Source organism: Centrocercus urophasianus, unplaced genomic scaffold (assembly GCF_019232065.1).
Source record: "Centrocercus urophasianus isolate 14NV4802_14NV808 unplaced genomic scaffold, USGS_Curo_1.0 seq_14, whole genome shotgun sequence".
NCBI lineage: Eukaryota > Metazoa > Chordata > Aves > Galliformes > Phasianidae > Centrocercus > Centrocercus urophasianus.
This window is the reverse complement of record NW_024884586.1, coordinates 41,556,225-41,583,550: the sequence shown is the minus strand read 5'-3', so window position 1 is coordinate 41,583,550 and position 27,326 is coordinate 41,556,225. Positions and strand designations below refer to the sequence as shown.

The 27,326-nt window shown below is 44.1% G+C and overlaps 1 protein-coding gene across 1 annotated transcript in view; it reads right to left on the bottom strand.

The window, feature by feature from the left end:
- The window catches only part of EVL (Enah/Vasp-like), a 129,610-nt gene extending 103,174 nt beyond the window's left edge, over window positions 1–26,436 (bottom strand). The window contains exon 1 of the mRNA XM_042813295.1: window positions 26,374–26,436. Within this exon, the coding sequence (XP_042669229.1) occupies window positions 26,374–26,378 (5 nt within the window). The 5' untranslated portion in view covers window positions 26,379–26,436. The remainder of the gene's footprint in view (window positions 1–26,373) is intronic.
- Window positions 26,437–27,326: the final 890 nt, after the last annotated feature.

The following is a 27,326-nucleotide window of genomic DNA, read 5'->3' as shown; positions in this document are numbered from 1 at the left end:
AAAAAAATGAGGACAAGGGTCTGAAGACGTATACTGGATGAGGATATGAGATGAGAGAGACTACAGAAGAATGCAAAATACCAGGTTGTCACATCTACCTGGCAAAGGGAGCAGAGAAAAGATTTCTTGTTCTTGCAGATGCTTTACATTGCAGTAGATGGTGAGTGACCCAGCCAGGTGTTTGGCACTAAACTGCCCCACGGGTTGCATGGTTGGACTGGGGAAAAGACAGGAGCACAGCATTCTTCCCTAGACAGCCCCATGCTTTGGGACTACACACACGTCCCACACAATTTGATTTTGATGCATCTGGAATTTACCTCCTACTGTACACTCTGAAGCTCCTCCAACCCAATAAATTATGAGAATAGTATATGCTTATTCTCATTCCCAGCAACAGAATTCTTATAATACTTCCTTAGAAGTATTCCTCTCCTCTTCAAATGTATCAGTGTTGAACCAAGGAAATACATGGCAACTGCAAAGTCAGTTGTCACAGGGAAAAATATGTCAGCAAAAACATTTGATTCAATCTGCTGTGTAAAGAAGCAACATTTCCTCAGGGCTTTTGCCTTGTGTGGATAAATAACAACTGTCCAAAAATCAAGTATCTAAAATCAATTCTGACTAACAAAGGGCAAATTTCAGGCAATTACCTTCACGCACAAAAAAGAAATAATCCTAACTGGTTCTTTTTTCCTTTTTAATTTGGCATCCTTGTCACAAACTTAGGTGTGAACTCTCGCATGAAGAAAGATGCAAAAGAGCATTACAGATCTTACAGCTGTAACTCTCTGGGCCATGTATTTTCCCTGGTGAGTTGCATCATGTGGAATATTCACATGCGCAACATGAACAACTCACCAGTCTCTGAGTAACCAAAAGCCTCTGTCCCAATGATGTATTTTTGTTAAGTTTTGCATTCAATTTTGCTGCACTGGCACAAGGACAAAATAAATGCACACTAGTAGCTAGTTTGCTGGAGGTCTGCTTGCTGAGCAAGTGGCAATGCAGCAAGCCTGCAGTTTCCCTTGGCTGGTAAAGCTGAGCTGTCTTCTTCCAGCTTTTAGGTTCACACATTGGTAGTTGTTTATTAAGTCCCCACTGGATATGTTGAACATGGCACTGCATGCAGTAAGTTCAGCAATGCAGGGTAGCAGGAGCTGAGAGACTGCAAGCAATTACATGCTGTCCAAACACTATCCCTGGATTTTCTCCATTTTAAACTTGTTTGCAAAATCACGTTTAATGCCTTTTGACTTCAGTAACAGTTATGCCCTGATTCTTCCACACTCCTGACAGAAAAGACTAACTGCACTATTTGGTGCACTTTTCCCTGTGTGCGCCATCTCAGCTGCAGAACAGAGTTACTGACTTGGGACCATGATTTGTTTCACCCCTCCATAGTGCTCCAACCCCCATCACCCTTCTCCACAAAACCACACTTTTGTAGTAGCTGAAATCTCCTTTGGCCAGTCTCCTGCTGCTTCTTGTTCATCAATATGGTCATATTTCTTGCAGACCTTATTTCCTTTAAGGAACAATTGGTGACACAAGTAAATCTTTTTGAGTGCTTCACCTACAGCTTCAAAAAGTTGCTTGACTACTCCGACTACAGCTGCACTTCTGAAAATTAGGACTATTCAAGCAGCCTCCTTTTTTGGAGTGTTCAGCAGGAAAAGGCACAGAAGAAAGGCCTGCAATCCTTCAGAGCAGCAGCCTTTTTTCATTTCTATAAATGGTTTTGCTAGTTCTCTGGGGCAGGGGAAAGGAGAAGCCTCCTGGCTCTGAGTTTTACCCCCTGGGAGTTACCACCTGAGTGCTGCTGCCTCTTTGGGGATCATCAGGTTAAAGGTTCTGTACCCACTGTGGAAAGGCAGAATTATGGCACTGAAATGCTTTATGTTCATTTTGACTTTGCATCAGCAGATTTTGCTTCCTCTGCTCATAGCCAGCTACGTCGAAAGCCTCATTTTCCTTTTTTATAGCATTCTCAGGTTTGCTCAGTGGATGGGGGAATAGAAGATGCAGTTAAAAATACTGTGATGCTGTGGTGGGCGGTGTATCAGAAATAGACAGACAGTGGCTCACTGCAAAGAATACCAAGTAATATCTCACAAAGATAAAGGCATGGCAACAAAAGAAAAAAATTGCATTTGTGTTCTGCTGCTAAAGAGCTGAACCTGGACAGAGCACAACTGAGAAAAGTACAACTTGTGGCCAAGTGGGCAACACCTCCTTTTGGCTTCATAGGCAAAGACCTATTACAACTTCAGCTGGAGTCAGCAGGAGATGATAAAAACACGGCTAGTGAGCAGTGTTATCTCCAGTCATAAGCAAAACATATGCCAGGCGTGGGGTTCTGCAAAGACAGCACAGAAACTCAGCATGGAAATGGACGCAAGGATGCAACTGGTATCTTGCACAATCCAGCTGCCTCCACAAACCAAGAACCAGCTTTGCTCCTTTCACCCTCACTTCAAAATCAATTGCAGTTTTTCTGGAGCTATTAGGCACTTCCCAAGAGCCAGATAAACCCATCTTTACTGTTACAAGGAGCTACAAGGTCATTAAGTGGATTTACTCCCTTTTTTTCTCCAAGGCTTAAGTCCCTGTTCATTCAACAGCAACCACAGGGGCAACACTCCATCCTAGAGGGCTTTCACAAGCAGCACACTGGGGTTATTCCATCCATTCCCGTGGGACTTTCCTGCAGAGAAAACCAGTGGCTGCTTAACACTCAGCACAAATACTCCAGCACCATTTAGCCAGGAACTGAAGAAAGCTGCATCAAACTGAAATTGCTGGGAAATACTGGACAGACAGACAGACAGACAGAGAAGGCATCTCTTGCACTGGGGTACCAAAAGCCCCACTACCCATCCAATCCTATGGCTTTTTGAGACCCAGCCCAGAAGGCCAACTGTACCCTGGGCTGCATCAAGAGCAGCAGCCAACAGGGCAATGGTAGACATTATCCCGCTTTGCTCAGCCTTCCTGCAGCCCCCATCTGGAGTACTGCATTCAGGCCTGGAGCCCCCAGCTCATGGAAGGGGTGGAGGTGGCCACTAAGATGATCAGAGCACCTTTCCTGTGAAGAAAGGCTAAGAGAGTTGGGCTTGTTCAGCTTGGAGAAGAGAAGGTTCCAAAGAAACCTCATTGAAGCCTTCCAGTACTTAAAAGGAGCTTATAAACATGAGGGAAATCAACTTCTTCCATGATCTGATGGCAATAGGAAACAGTATTAAAGTGGGGAGATTTAGGTTAGATGTTCAGAGGTAATTTTCACTCCGAGGGTGGCGAGACGCTGGCACTGCTGCCCAGAAAGCTGTGGGTGCCCCAACCCTGAAGGTGCCCAAAACCAGGCTGGATGTGGCCCTCAGCTGGTGGGAAATGTCCCCGCCCATGGCTGGGGATTGGAACTGTTTGGTCTTCAAGTTCCCTTCCAACCCAAGCAATTCTGAGCCTATGGTTCTGTGACATATAGATTTAGGCTCCCATGGGTAGGTAGACATACATGGGTGGCCATCTCCCCAGCCCTGGATGTTTACTTACCCTGACTGGGTGGGTGCACTGAAGGATGCAGGCAAGTGTGCTTCTGTAAGAAGCACTAAGCACCCATTTGCAGGTCACAGTCAGGCTGCTGGGCAGGGTAGGTGAGGGTAAGTTTATAGTTCGTCCATAGGGGAAAATGTCACCAGTAAAATGCAAGGATCTTCCAAGCACAAGGGGCCATTAGCCCAGAGAAGAGTGCCATCTACTGATCCACCAGCTTTGCATCCATGAGCATGGGGAGAGACTTCCACCCCACTGCTCAACTTGACCAACCTTGTTTTTCTTTATCTTTCAAGATATGCTTTGATCCCATCGAAGCATAATATAGCCACGGGCATGGGAATAATCATACCATAAAAAACCCATCAACATGCAAACACAACCTTAACAAAACACCACTGAAATGCCAAATAAAACAAATGCCATTTAAATGCTGCTATACAGAAACCACAGCCTTAACAGTGTGAAAGATTAAAAAGAAAAGGTCCAGCATTCTGCACATTAAATGTTAACACTGTTTTCAAAGCAAGTCTAAGTGAAGACAAGTAATTTAATAAGCCTAATGGGTGTGCAATTGGCATTTGACCATTCTTGTCATAAAAGTAGGTGTCTTCCTGCATGAGATGTGTAGGAACAACACTGAAAGACAGCTGAGGCTTTTAAAACAGAATTTTTAAAAATAACATCCTTCCCACTCCCCTCCCAGGGGTAGATTTATTGAGAGTTCCACTCTGTTAAGAAAAGGATCAATTGGATGAAACACAAATAACTGTGGGCATAGTAAGTGGCACAGTAAGTTTGGAGCCCATTTGCAGCTTAATTTATTGCCAACAATCAGTGATGTCAAGCTTTCAACCATCTCCTGACAGCCCTATGACAACTGCAGTTACACAGCATTATCTGGTTTTCCAGTAAAATCTTTTCACTCAGCATCACACTGCATCTCACAACAGGAGAAGCATGCTCCGTGAGCCTCTCCCCTCAGCATTTATGGATGGAATCAGAACACCTCAGAGGTTCCTGCAATTACTTTTACTGCTTTTGACACTACTCACTTCCACAAAGAACTGATCAGTAAAATATGAAAAAAAGGGAAATTGCTAATATATTAAATGATCTAACAAAAGACAGAAGTAATATCAATAATATATTGTTTGATACTAGCAAGTTTAATTTTAAAATATTTGGTATAGAGTGTTCTTTGTATATACAAAGACAAACCATCCTCTCATCTAGTTACATACGTGGTCAAACAATCTCTTTTCAAAACCGAAAAGAATAGAATGTGACACATGATGATGATGATATTCAGTCACACCAACGTATAATGAGATGATCCCTAATGCTGCTACAACACTGACACCATCTTACCCAGAAATTTTACAACACAACTTATGAGAACACACTGAGCCAAACAAATTAAAAAAGAAAAAAAGAATGACACTCCTTACCTTGCAACTAGAAAACAGATTTTTTTTTTTTTTTTAGTCCAATAATGTTTTACTGCAGAAAAAATAATCAATTTCTGGAGAAATTCTGTTTCATGCCTTCAAATACTTGTTACAGTTTTAAGAGACCTCAATACTTGCCTAAGCACAGAGTTATATTGGAGATGGGGGGGGCAAAGCAATGCTGAGCAAAACCAGTAACAAATAAAAGGTGCTAATTTTATACTCTAACAAACCCCATTGCTCAAATGTTTGCAAACATGGAACCAAACAAATTCAACCATATCTTTATTTTAAACAAAATTCATATGGAATTCTGCAACTACAAGATTATGACAAACAGACACGTATACTCTGCAGCAGCATAAAATATAATCCTATACACAGTCCAAGCATCAATTTTCTCTATCACAATCAGGATTTTATCTCAAAGGAGCATCTGCCAGATTCTCAGGAACCAAAAATAGCAAAGACCCTTTTAAACAGAACAGTTTCTGGTTTATATTTATAACTGCACTGCACTTGCTGCTCCTGGCTGCACGGCTATGAAATCTGTGCACGATACATTCAATTACTCAGCTTTGCACTTCATCATGCGGTTAGCTACCGTTACCTGCATCTTACCCTTCAAGCACTTCTCCCCATGCACAGGGTAAAGGTTTAAAACGCAAGAAACATTCGCACATTGAAGAACTAACTGTAGAGCTGACTGACATTACACAGCAAAAACCTGGTGAGAACAAAAACCGAGCACACTGATGTATAAAACAGAGAGCCTACCTGAATTCTTCAAATGCATACATGGCCTAGTAACTACACAAATGCTCTGAAATTTAAAAATAATCTTCTTTACGTGCAGGAAAACCATTTAGTTTGTCAAACTGCAGCAAAATGCATAACGATGAGACAGAATATTTGAAATATTCTGAAGAGAAAGGGTATGCAGATACTGGCCTGCAGCCTACAGCTCAGCCAGCTGCTGACAAGCAGCAGCTAACAGGGAAAGGCGATAGAGTACCATGTGATCATTCCTGCAAGTCTGATTAATGCAGTATACTCCAAGAATACAGGCTGATATCTTTATTATTCAAGCCAAATAAGTCAAATACTGTACATGACAGGCTAAATTATCATCCGCATGCCACATCAAAATCAGTAAACACAAGCAGAGGACGACAGAAAACTAAATATATATCGTAACCCAAGAGATTAATCAGGCCCATTCAAGCCGATTTTCTTACCTTGTAGTGATATTTTATTCTGTGCTTTTATTCATATAAACCACCAATGATGCAACAAAAGGCTGCAGCCACCAACCTCCCCTTCCATGAAAGCCAGAACATTTTAAAGGAGTTTATCTACTAGTAATCATTTCCTCTGTAGTCTATCCCCAACCAGTTTAACTCCTTCAGCCCTGAATTCATTGCCGTCAGTGCCATTTGCACTACCGCGTGGGCTTTTCTTGTTCTGCAGGGTTAACACTCACAGCCCACTGCCGTGCCATGGAATGAAGCTGGCTAAGAGCCATCTCTGCCAGGCAGAGGAAGGGCAAAGGGAGTGAGGAAAGTTCAGGATTTCGTGGCATTGCGGTAGGCAAAGGAAGCTCCAGCTGCCTAGCAACAGCGCACGCAATCTCCACGGCAACAGAGCAGTAAGGCTCCCGGTGCAGGGGACCAGGGCTTGGGGTGCAGCCTGTGCCCACTGCCCTGAGCACAGCCCATTCTGCTGGCTTTGGATTGCATGGGTCCTTATGCATGGGGAGACCTCAGCAGCCCCAAACAGACACAGCGATATGTTAGGAGGGATGCAGAAAGATTTTGTCATGCCGTTGTGCACACTAGGGTAAACCTCTGCATCTCTGTAAGGGAGCCAAGATTTAAGGATGCCAGGTTGGGCCAGGCAGAAAGGGAATGGGCTGCTGGCTGGAGAGCAGGCTAAGGGAGGGGAGCACTGGAAATGATGGAGAGGCAGATTCTGGGAAAACCACTTCTCACTTGGGAGGGAAAGATGGTGAGGCACTGCCTGGGAAATGCAAGAGCAGGCAGTGCCTCTGGGCTACTCCCACCCCTTTTTCCTTCCCCTTTATAGCTACGGCTCATTCCCAGTACAAGAAAACATTCTCGCACAGAGGGGTTTGGTTGCTGTATGAAACACCCACCCAGACCCAACCACAACTCTTAAAGAGCCTCCAGTCACCCTGCTTGAGGACAGCAGTTGTCCCACCAAGCTATGGGATTCTGAGAATGGTAGAACACAGGCAGCAATGTCACCACAAAGCAGCAACCTGTGACAGAATCACAGAATGGCCAGGGTTGGAAGGGACCTCAAGGATCATGAATCTCCAACCCCCCTGCCACATGCAGGGCCACCAACCTCCATGTTTAATGCTAAACCAGGCTGCCCAGGGCCCCATCCAACCTGGCCTTGAACACCTCCAAGGACGGGCATCCACAGCCTCTCTGGGCAGCCTGTTCCAGTACCTCACCACTCTCTGGGTAAATAATTTCCCCCTGATGTCCGACCTAAATCTCCCCTCCCTCAACTTAAAACCATTTCCCCTCATCCTACACATATCAACCCTTTCAAAGAGTTGATTCCCCTCCCTTCTGTCGGCTCCCCTACATGACACACCTCATCAGCATCTGAACCCATGGTGCTGATAAAGTAGACAGAAGGGGCTGGAGCAATAGGAAAAGGCACTCTTGGCAAGGAATCACCACTGGAAACAGTCTGAATTTATTTGGGCTGTGGTATATATATGCAGTAATGACCTTGGGCTTGGTTTTATTTCCTTTTAAACAAATGTGATAGTATTAAATGATAATCAGGGCACACTGTTGGAGCACAAAAACACATGCAGTCACACCATCTGATGCAAATGAATTATTCTTTAGGTATCCAGAAAGGGAGGAACTACAAAGTAGGTACTTCTGCTTATAACCTAATAAGACATTAAAACTACCACAAAGGACACAACCTCTAAGGAAAGTCATCTTGCATATTTAGGATGTACTTCACAATACATATGCTTTCTGAACACCGTGCCTAAGAGCCTTGTGCAAGGTAGTGCCCTGCCTCTGACATGGAGAAAACAGGATTTTACCTTCAAAGTCAGAGTTAGCCAAGATCCCACCCAGCTGAATAAGGAAAGCCTGAACTTTGGTTTTCTTGCTCACCCCAACCTCACCCTGACTTGAATTCAAGTGGAAAACAGGGCTGTTTTTCACTTTAAATGTTAGTGTTTATTTATTATGCTAGCCAAAATAAAAACCTTTCTACACAACTAACAGCAATTATAGCGTACAGCTTCCCCTAAGCATCCATTCTCTTTGAAACAGAGTTTACAAAAACACTGCCTGGTCTTGCAATTTCTGCAAGAGCCACTATGCAAATAAATAGTCAACTGTTGAAGCGATGGCTTCCCTTGTCAATGAGCTCACTGTGCTCAAAGGCAAACACACTCCAGAAGCTTTCAAAGCAGAGGTCAGCTGCTGAAAAGGTTCCACTGGGATAACTTTTTTTAACTTCATTTTTTTTCAGCCAGAGATTTCACAACCATTTGTAGCATTACAGACAGCAAGAGCAGGGTTCCTATCCTGTAAGAGAACCAGAAATGCCATTTCTGGTTAATAGATTTGTAGGATTCCCAAATAAGGCTGGAAGATCTGAGACGAGTGTGTCACTTTGTCCACATGAATGAGGATCAGCGTGACATTACCTAACAGAGATCACAGGGACTTTCTCAAGCCTCATGAACTCATGGATGGCAAAATAAATAAATAAAAATGGGATTACAATACCTCCTTATGACTTCTTAGCAAAGAAGGTTGCAATTTCTCATGCTCTAGAACAGATTTCAAGTGTTTAGAAGCAGACAGAAATAACAGCAACAAAAAAACCTTTTACAAGAAAACTGTTTACTACCCCTACCAGGCTGTAAAATCAGTCCAACCTCTGATGAAAAATGTCCATAATAACACAAAATTTAATCATGTCTTGGAAAAGGAATAGTTGGGGACGGATGGGGCAAGCAGTTAAAGAAATGGGAACTGAGGTACTCCCATCCCACTTCCCAAAGTATTGCCAGGCAGATGTAGCAATGATGGTTCCCATTGAAGCAGTTTTGCAAGTTCTGGAAAACAACGTGTGGGTTTAAGTCCAGTCTTTAACAAACAAGAGAGATGGTAAGAGAAATGGTAACCTCTGATGAAAGCTTGACAAAGCAGCAAAAGGTACAAATAGACAAACCAGAAAAAGGCGAAAAGACAACGGTGAAATTTCTGGATCTAGCTACTGCTTAAAGTGGCACACAAAAGCCTTGTTCTGATAGCCTGCAAAAGAGCTTCGTTTCTGCAAAAATAGCAGCTTGTACCACTGGTGCTCAGTATCTCAGTTGCATCACTCTTGGTCCATTGTCCTGAGCTTCCACCAAAGCCAAATGCTAGGTGACATTATCTGATCACAAACTGAGATATTTTAACGAGATAACTATTTATACCCTTGCTGAAGAAAGGGAAAAGCTACTAACATAGCAGACTTCTGCCATTACGCCTGTATTATCATTATGCTGAAGTGACATTTAGACCATTCAAGAAAAAATAAAACCTATAAAAAAATTCAATTCATGAGGAAGAAAATAGAAGGTGAAAGGAGAAGCAGAATGAACCAACAGAAGCATATGTAATCAATATACATTCACAACAGCTCCAGCACTTCTGGAAAGTAGAAGATACAGCAATCACAGAGAGCATCTCAGAAAATGCTGAAAAATCTCCTCTCAATAGGATGTCCTCTGAGTTCAGAAGTCTTTCCCAGGCTTAAGAAAATAAGATTTAAAAGGATTATTGAAATAGAAGAAGGAATGTCTAAGTTCGTTCAGGTACTGAGAAAATAGCAGAAATAATTAGAGTACCCTAAACTCTTCGGAACAATGGTATATTCAGTATTGGAGTATTGACTCAAACCTTCAGCTGCTAAAGGAAAGGGCGGAGAGGAAATGAACTTTTTTTTCCCCCTCTTTTCATCCATTGGATTTCTATTACATGCTGCCTTAAAACTTAACATCAATTTTGCTGCACAAGAATAGTCTTCTCATCTACATTTCTGACTGCTCGTTTTCATCTGTAGTCTTCATTTTGATCACCAAAATTTGATTTCAAGAAGTTAGCCTGCTTAAAAAACCCGTGTCCACATTCATATAACTTTAAATATAACCACAAGTGAACATTTGCACAGCAAACTTCCCCCTCCCAGATTTGGCCCCAGTACACTTTGTGCTTTGCAAACTGAGAGCCTCGGCCCGGCCACAGCACAGCCAGCGTCAGGTTTTTCCCACGTTGATCTCCCACAGCTTTACTCTTATCACTCTGGGAGTACCACATATCATTCTCATGAACGGATACTCTGTACCAGGTGCAGACAAGCATGCAGCACAATGCTGAAACGGAAAGTTTTCCCAAACGCAGCCCCATCTGCTTTGCTCTGGAGCTCAAGCGAAGGTGCACTGTAGTGAATCAGAGAGAATGGGATTCTTACTGAGTTTCTAATCAGCCCTTGGGTATAACACCACATGACAATCTGCAGTCCAACAGAACTGAGATGGAACGAAAACTAAAAGCTGCATACGAATTTCTGAGCTATCAGTCACTTCAATGGTACCTAAAATATCCAGTCCAGTTTAGAACTGTGTGGTTCTGATTGCTATATAAAGCTGAATATTGAAAAGGTCCCTAGCAGTTTAAATAGACAAGACAGACAGCATAAGACAAGCATATTTGAGATAAATGTCAAATTAGTAAAAGAAGAAATATGGTCATACCACCAAATATCCAAAGAAACTAAGATTCACCCTGTACAGTATGCAAATCTTAGTTGATATGACTAAGAGTTGAGCATTCGCGCCTGAATTTCTGCCTGCTTATGTAAAATGATTTAAAACCATGCAAAATCTCTTCCAAGAAAAGGCATGAGGCTGCATGAATTTGAAATGAAAGGAAGTAATATTTTATTTATCCCTAGATAAGCAACTATCAACAACAGCTTTTTCAATTCAGAAGAGATTAATTTGAATCATACCGCACACAAAAGTTGCCTCAGCAATTACAAGTTATGCTACCTCAGTATTCACCTGACAACCATAGCATCTTACTCCTGACACACGTTTGCTGATGAGCATCTTAATCTTTTTAAACATTGAGCAGAAGACATAAAGGACTCTCAGAGAAAATTAACTGGAGCCATGGACTTCCAGTTTGAATCTTCCTTCAAGCTAGCTGTAATTAGTCAACTTTCTCCAAGTTTTGAGGGATAAAGTGGGAAAAGAGGAGCAGGAGGATGAGACTAGACATGCATCATCACCACTATCAAATAAAACATCAGTGGATATGGAAAATATCCACTGATATTTACATATTCTCTGAATAAGCTACTGGGCTCCTGAAAGCACAGACTGACAATAAACCATTTGACACTTATGTGTAGGGTATACATTGTATACAAACTAACCTGGAAGTGTGTATAAACAAATGTGGAAGTGTGCACTTTAGACACAAATACAGCTATTCATATACCACCAAAACCACACTGACTTCTTGCTTTTTTGAAGGAAGAAAATGTTCCAGATCTTAAAAGCATTTTAATTATATACTAGCGTGTTTGCAGCCAAAGGTATCTGCCATGAACTAGGCAACTTCCCACCCACAGTTGAGGATATTAACATCTACTGACTTTCAGACTCATCATTAAGTACACTGGCAGGACAGAAGTTGTACTTGCATGGAAAATACCAGAGTTTACTTGACAGCTCTGGTAAACATTCAAAGAGAGCAGCTGTTCACAACTGAGCCTTTTTCTACCTCTGCAGTCTCTAGAAAGATGGTAAGAAGCAGTAGCAGAAAAATCAAGGCTAACATTTGGAGAATAGAAGCAGAACTGTAACAGCAACCACACTGCTGCAGAGAAAACTCCATTGGCACAATGAATCTGTTGAGCAAGCTCTCTCCACCATCAGACCACAGTGCCAAGGCTTTGGGAGCTACTGGCTTATGAGGATTTTACAGACACATCAAAGCTCAGATCTGATCATGACCCAGACCTTCATCCAAGACATATATGGATTATCCATCATGAGGTAAAGAATTTGCCAAGATTTAGCTGTATTGCTATCACATCAAGGTCAGTATTGCTCCCTCTTCCATAACAAAACAGTAAAGTCCTAGCGTTTCCCTCTTCAAAAATGAGGTTGCATGTTCATAACAGGTCAAAAACAACAAAAAAGAGAAAAAGTAGTGAATTTTTCTTGCCCTGGTAGCTGATGCAAAAGATGTTAGAATAAACGTGTGAGGGAATTATTCATTATATACAGAGGAACTCTTTGTTCAGAAACAGCTTCTGACAGTAGCACCAGACAAACTGTGGCAATTTCAGATTACTCACTTCTATGAGCACATACGAAAGTTTGGATTGCTCCAAGGCTTCAGAATGGCACCCACAAGCAGTTTCACACACTAGGCCATACTATTTTACTGGCTGGTGAGACATGCTGGCTGTGGGATACCAACAGAGCACCTCTTGGGGAGAAGTTAGGACATCATATGGGTCCGGTTCCAGCCTCCCTTGAACCCACAAGTCTTGACGACAGAAGATTTTTGACGTCTGCCATCACATCCTCACAAACTCATCCATGTCTATAAAAAATTGGCAGGGGTGTAAAGAAAACAGAGTGAGACTCTGTGCCGAGCCACAGGACTAGAAGCAATGGGCACAATTTGAAATATAGGAAATTCAACTGGTCTACAACTTTAAGACTTCATTCTACCTTCTCCCTATAATGCAGGGAGGAGAGTTACAGGTGCCGAAGTTATATTCTAAAACACAAGAGACAGATCAGGAATGCCCTTTTTTGTTCTTCACACAAAGAAAGTGAAAATTGAAAAAATGCCTCATCTATTTAAGGACCTGAGAAATATCAGAGCTCCTGATCCTGGCTGCTCCTGCAGGACATCTTGAAGAGAGAGGGGTACTCTCCAGTGAAACATTATTAGGTTTGACACTTTAATTAAAGGAGGTGTCAAACTTAGCACAAAAATATCTTTTTTACATAAGCAGCATGTTACACTTCAGAGTTAAGTGCATGTAAATTACAAAATCAGCATAGCAGCTCACATAGCCTTCTCACAATCCATCAGCTGGGCAGCTTTCAGGACATCATCTGAACATCATCCATTCTCCAGTTTCCAGTGCTAGCGGGGATGAAATTCAGTTTCCTAACATAAGGACAAGCACTAATACCCATAAAGAAGCAAAACAATAACACAACCCCCATGCTTTGGGGCACCTTCCTTTACCTTCCACACCAAGAATTTTCCATCTCTCTCCTAATTTTCCTGTGAGCTATATAATACGATCTGGAGGCTTGCTTCAGGACCTCTGCCAGCTTCTAGCCTTGTGCTGTAGGCCTTCGACAAACCAAACCAATCCTGCCCAGTGTCCAAGCCCTGGCCACTCTCCAGCATGACCGCAGAAACACATTTTGCAGCCAGAAGATATCACAGCTGGCTGGATCTGTATGGTCTACAATTTCTCAACTTAATGACCCCATTTTCTCACTCTGGCTCAAAAAAAAAAAAAAAAAGAAAAAAAAAGAAAAAAAAACCTGCTTAGACAGCACAGCTGTGATCAACTACCTGCGATATTGTTGCAGGTAGTCTTTTTACTGCCAAGGAAGGAGCACCTACTACAACTTGCTCTACAGTGCCATGAATCAAGGTTAGCATTGCACCCACTGCCACGCTTACCAATGCCAAATGGGCTGTTCACCAAACTTAGAGTGAGCTGCAGCAAATGAAAGCTTTTTTCTCCCCATGTTCTCACTGATGAAATGCTGTGCTGCTTCACTGCTGTCCTGCCTGGCATTGCTTGGGGTAGCCTAAAACCAAATATCCCCCTGGGCTCTGGGCCTTGGCCATCTGCCACTCATACCTCACTTGAGTACTCTCCAACCAGTTTTGACTACTGACATGTATCTTCAAGAATTATTTATTCATGAGACAAATCCTACTTGCTTTATCTTCGGAGGTAAAGTGAGGTGAGCTATCCTCTAACATGACATACACTGGTCTTTCCAAGTACAAATGACGTCCTGAAGAAAATGGTCAAAGATAAAAATCCAAATTAATTCCTGGCTTAGCTAATTACAAATGAATGAAACCACAGAGCAGTCAGCGTGTCCTTGAAAGAGGAAACAGGCATTAAAAGTGGAGACAGAAGTGTCAAGGCTCTGCAGATGGATTCCTGAGACTCATGCACAGACAGACCATCACAAAAATTAAAGTGTCATCCGAAACTTACTCCCCTTAATTCCTTCTTAATTTCCACCTACTGTCATGCATCATTCATTATTTTTCCACATTTTCAACTCACATTTGTATCTCAGAGAACTGCAGATCAGCCTAACATAACACTTGCTCTTTTCAGACTCACATTCCTCATATATGCTTCAAATAGCTCTCTTGAGTTGTAAGAATCCTACTTTCTTATCTATGGGCTCCATCACTCTTCTCTCTGCTACCTCAGGGTGCTCTAGGCAAGCACTACTTGATGTGCCACCAGAATTATCAAGTAGCACTAACATGTGGGAAGCACAAGCAATGCTGGACCCATGGGCTGCATCAGTTCCAGGTCCAGCACCCCTCCACTTGCGTCTCTCCAAGGAGAGACAGCACTCAGTAATTGCATCCTTCAGTGCTGCAGTGGTGCAGGGATGGGAAAAGATGTCAGCATGTACAACTGCTTCTCACCTCTGAAACAGAACGGGGGTGGGTTGAGCCCAGAAATAGACTGAGATGTCTGTATGAGCACAGGAATGGGAAGAAAAGGTCAAAGAAAACCTAGTGAGGAGAGGTGGAGAAGAGGATACCACAACCTGAGGAGATGGATGCTTTCTACTCATTGTGGGATGTAAAATCCCAACAACAGGTTCTAATTCCACAACCACCCTCTGTTCCTTGGCTGTTCAGCTTCTCCAGAAACTATTATTATTGGTGCTTGAGGGTACGAGTGTCAAGACAGACCCACATGGCATTGCTCATTTTTGTGCTCCAGGTCTCCAACACCTGTGTGCCCTGGAGGTCCTCTTCCCTCAGCTTCACTAAATTGCACAGCTTAAGTTTCTGCAATATTTTTGTATTCCACTGGTTTTTCATATAGACAAGGATTCAGTAACAGCCAGAATGATTTTTAGCTTATAATCACAATTTTCTTTTCTAATCCCTCTTCATCTTTTGGCTACTTATGGGTGGTGAGGCAATGGCACAGGTTGCCCAGAGACGTGATGGATGCCCTGACTCTAGAGACACTCAAGGTCAGGCTGGATGGGACTCTGGACAACCTGATCTAGCTGTGGGCGTCATTATATGAGAGTTGGAGTGGATATCCTCTAAAGGCCCTTCCAACTTCAACAATTCCATGAAACCATTTCAGAATTCTCCTATGACACTCTCCTGTCTGCTCTCACACTTTTCCCACAAAATTATATCTAACACGGTTGTTTCTGATGCCCTCCCTTCAATTCATTATTTATAAAATAGCCTCTTTTATGCCACCACAGTTCCAAAGGAGTCACTCACATAAAGGAAATGTTCCCAAGAAATGTAAGGGAAAAAGGGCAGATCAAGTCATTCCTAAACAATCCCACACTTACATAAACCAATGCTAGTTCTTGACAAGTAATGGAAAAAATGGGTATTTAGTTGTAACTGTAATAAAAACACGTGTGAATCTGCTGAGGAATTCTAAAATACTTCCAGTTTCTCAATTTACCTTTGAAAACCTGTTTTTTCCGTATACTTCTGGCCAGAGGAGGGTCCAAAGGGGCATTCATTCTCTTTTGACCAATACATTGGGTTCTCCTCCTGCCAATATTCCCAGGGACAAAAAAAAGGCATGCAACACTTGCAAGTTATCATTGTACAAACACAGGAGACTCCTCACTGAAGAACCGTATAAAGGAAACTGTCACAGAGCCAAAATATTCTCTTGTGACAGCCGAGCTTCTTGCAACTTCCCAAATAAGGCCGTGACTTTATAGAGCATGTCTTTTCAAAGCCTCATTGATTTTCATCGTCTCATGAAGAAGCACGTTGTTTATGCGTCTGGATGTGCTGATATTAAAACAGGATGAGACGGGCATAACTCAGTGGTTGCAAAGCCTGGTTTGCAGAGAGAATGAGCCAAATAATCACAGGAAGCTTCCAGAGACAAACAGCATCCATTCAGCCGCTAGCTTGGAGTCATCCCCTTTGTGAGCCTAAACGAGCAGGTTGTGAAGATGCTGATATGGACAGCCAGCATTTCCCCATACACTGGGGACAGATTTCAAGGGACTTTTGAAGCACAGTAGTCTACAGTCCCATATTCCAGGAACTTCTGCATTGCAGGTAGGGTTCATGTTCAAAATACATTCCTCTATTTTTCAAGCACTGCTTTTCTCATTTTCAGAGGAAAATAAATAAATAAATAAATAAATAAATAAATAAATAAATAAGCAATGAAATTAGATCAACTTCGCTATACCTACATAATATTTTAAAACCATTTTTCTCCTGAAGCCAATTCAGTAGGTTCAGTTTGGTGCTTCAGTTCTGTTACTTCATTTATACTTGCAGCACAGCACTGCAGGTGAATTGCCTTCACCTGTGCTCTCAGGGCTGAGCTGGATTTTTTCCCCAGGTGATCAATCAGTGTTTCAGTCCATGACTCAACAGTTCCCATACAACACCCTACACAACAATTTGCATATCTTGGCCATTTTAGTCATCTTATCTTTGTAATCATAGCATGCCCATCCTGTAATAATCATATGGCAAACAATATAATCACAGAGCTTTAAGTCACATAGACAGAAAAGAAAAACAAAAAACAAAAAAGAAAGCATTAAGCAAGTGGGTGAGTAGAGTTTGTGTGTACTGAAAGTACAAACTGTTTAGGTGATGGGTATTCAGAAAGTTCATGCACCACATAGGCACAAAGGATTGAAAAAGCCAAAGGTACAAGTCAGAGCCAGGTAATACCTGACAGTGCTACCTAAATGCTGAGTAAATCAAACTTACTTGTATCTGATTTTAAGCCATGCTAGCAAGATATATGACTTCTAGTCCATGTGCAATGTAACACAACAGGCAGTGAAACTCCAGCATAGAAATTCTGCCCCAAGAGGGAAGACTCATGCAGAAAGGACAGATGCAAGGCAGCAGCCAAATAAGTCCCAGCCCTGTTCACTTTGATCACACATTCATAGCCTGCCTTTATTCTGTGGAGCACCATACAGCAATGTAACAGGTCATAAAATTGATTAATTCAACAGAATGCTGTTGGATTTTTCTCTGACTGGATTAAGAGTTTAACAAGAAATCCCACAACCAAATGATCACACACAAGGAGAGAGGTGGGAAAGTCCTTCTGGAGCCAAGGGCAGCCAACTCACCATCACACCTGCTTAGCCGTATCTAGTAAACTGTCCTGTAGGGTTTATTTACAAGAGAAAACTCTAGAACGCTAATCTGAATTAACATTCCCGAATGAATCAAACTACATTAGATCTCTGCAGACACACTCATTATTAATTAAATCAACCCTATTTCATACTTAGTATAATTTACTTTGATATGAATTAAGCTTAATCAAATTAAGGTCACTTGAACGTTGAATCTGAGAATATATACAATGCTGTAATGTAGTTTACCTAATTTACTCTAAACTCCCATTTTAAGTGATTTAGACTACTTTTCCTTCATGTCTTCCTGCAGAGAACTGTGGAATAGGAAGAGACAACACAGAGTAGCAGAGATGCTGGGAAACATCCCACAGAATCAACACTTTTTAGCTGTCAGTGAACTCGGTCCCAGGAAAGAAGAGCTTGAGGTTAACATCAACAACTTGAGGTTACGCATGCTCACTCCCCATGATGGCTTTCCTGTCTTCCCATCTTTCTTAACACTCATGTGGAGTGCAGGGGCTGCAATAAGCCAGACCTTGCAAGTCCTCACCTCTGGATCTTCCTTGGTTTGCAACAGCTGAACAGCTGCTAATGGGCCACTAGCAATGCATGTCCTGAAGAAACCTGAAGCAATCCTCAAGGAAGCTGTGACATTTGATGTGCTTATTTTTTTAACAGCAAGTCACTAAAATGTTTGAAGCGTTTCTCACTTTAGACATAGCAGCCACCAGAGTTGTTTTCAATAAAATAACAACATAACAATAAAAGCCAACTTCTGTAGGCAGATACATCAAAGCCACTTGTCATATCTATTCACAATGGTAAGATTTTATTCTGATTATCCTGTTCCAGTGCTTACAAAGACACCCCTGTATCCCCCACCAAACTTCATGTTCCTGTTATGTGACTCCACTTTTTACCATGAAAGTGATTTTCCTGCATACACAGCTGTGTACACAAATGCACTCTGTCATATCTAGGGCACGAGTCGTCTAACATTTTCTGCAATGCAGGTACCATCTGTGAAGCTGAACTGCAGTTCGGGACTATCATATTGACACGTGTGTTGGGGAAATTGGAGATGGAAATTGATATTAGATTATAATCCTACTGCATTCAGATGGAAGACCAGTGGTGACAGCTGAATGCACGATGCAGGAACGGCACTCACCTGCATACCTCCCAGCAGGCCTGAGACATGCCCTTGTGGGCAATCATTGCTCTTTTATACTTGTTTCCATCCTCCCCAGTGTGCTGCCTGGCTCAGTCTCCTCTTTGCTATTTCTGCAACACTCTCATATTGAATGCCATGAAATTTTAAAATAGTGTGCTGGCTCAGGGTTTTTGAGATTGCAGAGGGCTGCAGTCACGCAGTTCTGGCACTATTTTTGCTTAGCAACTCAGGATAGAAGGGACACCAGGCCCTTGGGCAACATCCTGCAGACCACAAAGCACGGAGCACTCCCTGGGGCCAAGACATGGGCCCCTTGCTACACACACAGACGCTTCTCAGTTACCCTAAATGCACCACTGAAGCAGTTCTGCCCATCTTTTCGTTCGCTTCTCACTTCCATTTATCCATTTGAACTCCCAAAAGGAAAGGAGCAGCCTCACCACAGTGCTCCACCAGCCCCAGTCCTCACAAGGACTTACAGCAGGCAGGAATCGGGTAGCTCTGCACTTCCTTCCTACAGCTAAAGAATTTCTCCTGCTGAGCTCTGCCCTCAGCTGAAGCAGCCAGCCCTCACTGCTCCATTAGGCCTCAGTTCTGCCAATATTGCACACCTACTTAAATTTATTACGGTCACTGGTCTTACCACCATGGTCATTACGTTCACAGACATCAAGGATGCTGCTGCCAGTAATAAGGTCAAGAATGCATGCAAGCCCTTTCCCGAGGAGCAGTCATGCTGCAGCAGCAGCCTACGGTGTGGGAGGTGGGAAGGCACTCAAAATCCTATTCTTTCACTATAGCTACTCTACATAGAGAGCATCCATCCCAGCACTGGGTTGCTCGTGGAGGCACAAGACTGTGCCATGAGTCACGGATCCCATCAGTAGCAGCTGACAAAGCAGCACTGCAATGAACTCCTCTAATGGAAAACATAGGGAGTACTGGAGCCAAACTGAAGGATGTAACTCTGTATTCCATTAATTCACAAACAGCCCTCAACACCAGGCTAGCCAACCAACTAGCAGGGAGAGCGAAAAGACATTTTATTAGGTGTATAGGTAAAATAAATATGTAAGCCCATGCTCTCTCTCTTTCATTAACCTAATTAGTCAAATAAATTAATCACCTGAAAACAGCAAGCTGCTTTATTAGGATGACTCAAAACCCTTACTTCTTAATGTAACAGCTGTGGGATCTAAAATTGACCAAGATTTACCTAGACAGTGTATTTAGTTATTTAATAGAAAGATTAGCATGCAAATGTATTGCAGCACTCAACACTAATTCATGATAAAGTCAGAATATTAGAGTTACCTCATTATGTCAAAATATGCAAGCCCCGTATTTCTCTCATTTTAAATCATAAATCCGTTTCAAAAAGGAATTCACAGATTATCTCAAATTCCAGAACTGTTTGGCAGGTGGGAACAAGAGCAACACACAAAACAGAGCAGTTTAGTAAAATGATGGTTTTACTATTAAAAACATTTTAACTGGTAATGACAGCAGTAAAGAGCTAATGGGCAGAGATGTATATGGACAAGCTGTGTGAGAATACGTACATGTGTGTTTGATTTTAACTTCCTTGTTTCCAATTTTAAAGACTTTTGAAGGAATTTTTTGAACTCTTTTGATGTCCTTTGGACCACAAACCACAAGTTGAGTAACGCTGGTCTGCTCAGTGCTGAAGTCATGCTCCTGGTCATCCAGCAGACATGTAGCAGATTTATTTCCAGCTACAGCTTTTTCACTTGTATTTACTTATTTAAGCTAACCTTTTGTGCTGAGCATTCAACAGCCTCAGCAGTCGCTGCTGCACATGGGGGAGCACATGCAAACATTACACGCATGCAGCATCCCTGCAGCCGATATTCTGGTTTGTGCGTGGCTAAAGAAAAAAAGGATAAAGCATGCAATTAAACAGATTACAGAGACCATGGGCCTACTTCCAGCTAATACCATTTCAGTGTATTTTCTAGATCCCCTCATTACTGAGGGAGTGGCTTAGTAAGGAGGGATAAAGCATGGAGGCACTGGGAGGAAGCAGCGCTCACTAAGCAGCAGCAGCAGCGAATGATGGGAAAAGAAAATAAAAAGGAGAAAGGAACAGACAGCAATATGGAGAACACAAGGAAGCTTGCTGTAATGCTTACTGATTAGGATAAATACACTCTTTGTCCTCTGAAATGCTTTCCGAACAGAACTCTCCATTCTAGCAAACCAAGAACTTCAACAGGATCAGGTTTAGGCATATCCTTAAATCCTGCCCTAAAAGGAGACCTATCTAGTTAACCTTCTTAACTCCTTCAGGTAAGCATTGTCATCCTGCAGCAGATTAAAGAAAGGAAGCCCAAAGGTTAAGAGATACAGCAGCCACAGAGTAGACAGGGAAGCATGGTGCATCTACACCAAGGGCTCACCACAGCCAAGCTCCCAGCCTGGGCCTGGCCCAAATCACCTGCTGGCCAGACCCAAACTTTCACATCCTCATGCTGCAGCACCCACGGCATCCTACAGCACCCTTGCAATCACAGCACGACGTTAAGCTGAGCTGCACTACATAGCTTAAGTAAATCACAGCAAAACATGTCTATCCTTCTCACCACCTCTTCGAGCCAAAGAAAGAGAGAACACTGAGATCTCAAGTTGCAGGAATGACACCTACTGCCTGAGAAATGAATTGCTCACCTAAAAGGTGTTGACTTCAAGGCCATCAGCATGGCTAACTGAGAAATAAAACCCTCCACCACGAACTCAGGTGGGCAGTATTTTGTCTGAACTGGAAGTGTGGTTGGTAGTTAGAAAGCGTTCCTTCATGTTGCCAGCCTGCTATAGGGTCTGTAATGCAAGCACTGGGGAGTCTGGGCTAAAGGATTTGTGGAACAGCAAGACTGTCACCTTAGTGAAAGCCAACAAGAACTTCTGGTGGTGCCTTGGCTTCCCATCCTGTATACACCTGGTGTATATGGAAGATGTGAGCTACCTGCTGTCTTTGTATGCAAGGACTTCTTGGTCAGGATCACCCCACTGAACACAACTTGACACAGCTAGGGGTGAGAGAAACCACAGCACACACACAAGCCAAAGCTGAACTTGAAGCAAACATCAGGCCTTGAAGCCTACTTTTGGAAGGCAAATCAGAGCTTTCTGACACCCATATCTCTCTCTCACTCGATGATTGTGAAATACCCTGTGAAATGTAATGCTTTATCCATCACCATCATAGAACCATTAAGGTTGGAAAAGGCTTCTGAGATCACCTAGTCCAACCATCCTCTTACCACTAATATTGCCCACTAAACCATTGCCCAAAATACCACATCTACCCTCTTCTTGAATACCTCCAGGGATGGTGACTCAACCAGCTCCTCGTGCCGCTTGTACTCGTTACCACTCTTTCTGAGGAGAAATTTTCCCTAACATCCAACCTGAACCTCCCCTGGTGCAATTTAAGGCTTTTACATCTCACCCTATTGCTGTTACCTGGGAGCAGAGGCCAACCTCCACCTCACTACAACCTCTTTTCATGCATTTGTAAAGAATCTCCACTGAGCCTCCTCCAGGCTGAACAATCTCAGCTCCCTCAGCCACTCGTAAGATTTGTGCTCCAAATCTGTGATGCTGCAGAATGGCATTACTGTCAATCAGAAATGAGAAGGAGGTTTCTAATCTCCAATTTTTGGTAGGGACTTTCCCAGCCTGTTTTCTGCGATTAAAAAACAATAATAATAATAGATATTCTTAAAGCTTTGATATCTCTGAATTCAAGAATCCTCTTGAAAAGACTGTCACTGCCATTCTTTGTGTTTGCCGCAATGCAAAAGTCTCATGGGAAGAAAAGTTCTATGTTGGTAAATATTCCAGAAATGACGGGGGGGGATGGGGATGGGGAGGGGTGGAAATGTTTTCAATTTCTGTTTTCAATTTCACACAGTCACAGCCCAGTCTGAGCCACACTTTGAGCATCACTGGGAGATGTGCAAGCATACCCATGGCCACGGAGCTGTCACTGGGAGAACTGCCAGTTACTTTGGTGTGCAGGATGAACCACCAGGTTACATCACTTCCTACAGCTGGAAACACCTCCCAGGCACCAGACAGCACACCACCGGTGTGCCAGGAGCAAGGTGGATCAGCCCATGCAGGGCCATGAGCTGCTGTGCTTCCCTGGGGACCCATCATTGCCGAGCCACCCCAGCACGTCTCTCAGTCACTTCCCCTCATTACAACGCATTAGATCATAAAGCAGACAAGATGGAAGTCTTGGGGAGGTGGCTGCACATGAAACCTGCCTAAGGGAGAAGGATGAGATAGAGGAGCAGGGGCACGGCTACCTCCCCTGGTGCTGCTGAGAAACAGGACTGAGGAAAAGAGCAAGTGGGAAAGGACGATGGATCCCAAGTGTTCTGAAATGACCATGAAGTGAGCAAAGCATACGTCCCAAAACTCTGCACCCTCCTGTAGGAACAACAGCAGTGTGCACTGCCCATCCTCTGCAATGAAGGACACCACCAGAAAACAACCTTAGATTTTTATATTTTTTTTAAGTGTAAATAAAAAGAGGATGAGATAACCCTGAGATTCAGATGCAGATTCAGCAAAGAAACATATCTACACTGAACTTCTCAGCTACAGAAAATCCATAGCTCATTTAATTTCCTTTATTTTAGTTCTGTAATTATTAGCACTGAACATTAGTCAGGATTCATTTCACTTCGGCAGCAGCTTTATCTTTGCTAAAGAGATTTGATATTACTCATCTCACACGGTGCCCAGAATTGAGAGAAACTATGATGGATAACAAGGAAAAAAAAAAAAAGAAAAAAAAAAAAGGAAAGAAATCACAAAACTGCTAACCTGCAAGGTGAGAGTGCTTTTTTTATTCTTTTTTTTTTTAATATTGTGTGGATTCCTTAAAAAACAAAAAATTAAATACTTACAAAGAGAGCAGTAGCACACTGTCAAAAGCAAGCAGCTAAGTACAAAGAAGGAATATGCAGACACCTTTAATCACAACACACTTCTAACAGAGCTGCTCTGCATTAGGGTGTCTGATGCATAACAGAGTCTGAGTGAGCCAGAAAAGCACAGAAGTGAAACAGTGCATAAAGCCCCAGCCCTGAGCTGAACAGACATGCACACCCTTGCTTAGAGACCTGCGTTCAGCCTTGACTTCACCATTACATGAATACTAAAGACTTCAGAAAACAGGGAATGAACATGGAATGAATGGGCTTGCCCCCTGCCACAGCCAACCACTCCCCAAAGACCCCAGCAGTGCTACAGAAGCAGCTTCCCACCAGGAGCATGCTGTCTGTGCTTGGGATTTTGCTGACATGATGACAGCGAAGCCGGGAGGTTTCTCACGCAGTGATTTGAGTAGAGCTGCACAGCATGGATGTGGCTCAGAGAGCCACCAAGCCCCTATAAGGCACCGTGTGACAACATAGAGAGCCATGCAAAGGGCAGCAGTCAGAAAACAACCAGACTGTTTCTAAAGTCCCTGAGCTGGACAGAGGGAAATAAAAATTAGCTAAGTTCCAAACTGCTCCAGCTTGGAAATCAATTAACAAGTGTTAAAAGACACTTTATGAACCATTTGAGTTTATTATCCACCTCGGGGGATGCTATGTCTTCCCTACAGGGAGACCCAGTGAGGTCAGTAACCTCAATTCTGGCGACATTATGGACAGAAACAACATGTCCTGTCTCATTTGTTACAGAGGCAAACAGAAGGAAACAGTAAAAAAAATAAAAGAAAAGATAGAAAACAAGGCTGCATACATATAGCCCCAATTAGCATCCAAGCAAATAAAAAGCTCTGGCCAAACTCTGGAGTTACCAACACTTCAATGAACAGGAAATGTGGAAGAAAGCAAAAGACTTTTCTGCTTTGTGCTTATCACACCAAAATCTTTGCTTCTTGACATCCAAAACAAGAGGTTTAAGAAGAATGGCGAATACATGGTTCCTGTTGCTCAAACAAGTTTATGCCATGAATATAGGACCATACCACGTACAGCCAACCAACAATCACCCTCATCACAGGAAAGAGACAGGGAGGATTTTTCATATACAGTTACATTTAGAGACATCTTCTCAAATATGAGCTAATTCTGTGGCTTGTAAGAGTGAACATAAGTCATTCACGCAATACTTACTTACTACAGCAGTATTTTCATACACTATGAAGTAATAACATCTCTGCACTAGAGCATTTTCCACCCAGGAGTCCTAAATCACTTCTGAGATAGAATATTACATTCTGTTCTGTTCCTAAGGCCGGTGGCGTATCCCCCTTATACATATTTGTATCTTTGAAACGATGACCAAAAGAAATTATCAAAACATAAATGGAAATCCATACTTACAAATGGCAAGCATCCCATAAGCACAATTGTGCAAGGGACAGCAAAGGGCATCTATTCACCACAAAATGCAATATAAATAAAACACGGCTAGGCAAATGTTTTAAGGTTTTAAATGATTGTGCAGCCTGCCAGGGGCTTTTAGATTAATTTTAGAGCCTGGTCCAGCCCGAGGAACACCCCAATCATCCCAGCTGCAGTGGAGTCAAGCCTCTTCTCCGCTCCTGTGTGCACCACAGCTCACACCTCCTCTGATGGAGAGCATTACAGTCCTCCAACACGCAGTCTGTACTCATAAAATCTAGAATCATGAAGGTTGAAAGCAACCACTAAGATCACCAAGTTCAACTATCAGCCCATCCCCACGATGCCCGCTAACCACAGCCCTCAGTGCCACATCTGCCCTTTTCCTGAACACCTCCAGGGATGGTGCTCTTTGCACACAGCAGCCCTGCCAACGCTGCTGATCGAGAGGGAGGCAGCAGGGGACAACTTCACTGCCAACCCTGCACTTGGTGACCCACCTCGTTGGAGGCCTCTGAGCAGCACCGCCAGCAGGCCAGGTGAAGGAATACCTTTGCACGGGGCTCCAGGACAATGTTTACATCACACCTCAGGCTCACGCGCTTCTTGGATCTCCCCAGCAACACGATTTTAAGCAAAAGAAGGAAACTAAGCCAAACAAATCGATGCTTGCACCTGGTGATAGCCTTAGGTGTAAATGGAGCCCTAAATGCAGGCAGAGGCTGTCAGCATTCAGTGCACCTCCAGGAGCAAAGCAAACCTTGCAATTGAGGGATCGTGCACCACAGCAGAGCAGCTGTTACTAAGGTTTCCCAGAGCGGTACGACCTTCGTAAAGATAATAATTAAGTGGAAAGAATCACTGGGATTAGGAGCGGGATCGGGGCTGGGTCGCTGCGAGACGTGCAGCCAACTCCGGAATTACCGAAGGCAGAGACGGGCTGGGGAGAGCAGGGACCAAAACAAACGGCTCTTCCTTCCACAGGCACTTCTCCAGCCGGAGGAAATCAGTGGATTGCTGCTTTCCAGACACACAATGGACCGACCGACCTCGGAAAGGGGAACTGCGGCTCGCAGCTGACCTACGCCGCTCCGCCGTCCCCGAGGGCGCCGTGCCAGAGGCCGTGCCCCAGGATACGGGCACTAAGCGGAGATCGCCTCCGAGGTGATCCGTCCGACGGACGGAGGCGGCGGCGGCCAAACGTGCCAAAAACGCCGCCGTCCGCTCGCGTTGCCCACGCGGCGAAGGACCGAGAAGCGCCGCGCCGCTACGCCGCCCCTCCGCCTCGCCCCCCGTCCCCGCCGCGCTCACCTCATCTTCCCGGCGGCGGCTGCCGGGGCCCGGGGGCGGCGTGGAGCGGGGACTCCTCCGGGCGCCGCCCCACTCGCAGCGCCGGGCCCCGCGGCGCTACCCGGGCAGCGCGGCGGCGGGCAGCCCCTCCGCCGGCCCGGCCATGTTGCCGGCTCCCGCCCGGCTGCGCTGCGTGTGAGTGAGCGCGTGTGGGCAGGACAAAGCCGCCGCCGCCGCCTCCCGCCCCGCTCCCACGCGCGGCGGGGCCGCCCCGCCCCGCGCAGCCTCCGCCGGCGGCCGGGCCCCACGGATGAGTGCCGAGAGATGGGAGCTCCCGAACCGGCGCCGGCTGCAGCGGGAGACCCGAGAGCCGCCCTTCCAGCGCGGAATTGGTGTGGATGGCAGGAACGGCAGAAATCGTATTTCCAGTTAGTACCGCAGGAAGCGGTGCTGTCGGAGCCCGCGCCCTGCCCGCTTGCTCCCCACGCCCTCCCGGCTGGCTGTCAGACGCCTCTGTCCCGCACCCACCTTCCCACGCACCCCGCTCCTCCTGCCGGCACCGCGGCCGTTCGTGGCAGCAGCGTCCCCGCGGGTACGCAGCGGGGAGCTCCCCCGACCCTCATCGCCTCTCTTTGCCCCTTTTCGTACACCATCAACTAGAAATAGATGATGTTGAAAGCACTACCCTCTGTATTGCGTAGAACTGTGCAATCGTTAAGGTTGGAAGGGATCTCCAAGATCATCTTGTCCAAGTGTCAACCCGTCGCCACCGTTTCCACGAGGACCTGGCACAACGGGGCACCAAATACTGCAGCTGTTTCTAATGTTTTTCATATGTAGATCCCTGCAACTTCAGTGTTACTTCTTGAGAGGGCAGAGGCTCTTTAAAAGGAAATGTGCTGATGGTGTCTTGGTGTCTCCCACAGAATCGTAGACTATCCCAAGTTGGAGGGAACCCAAAAGGATCACTGAGT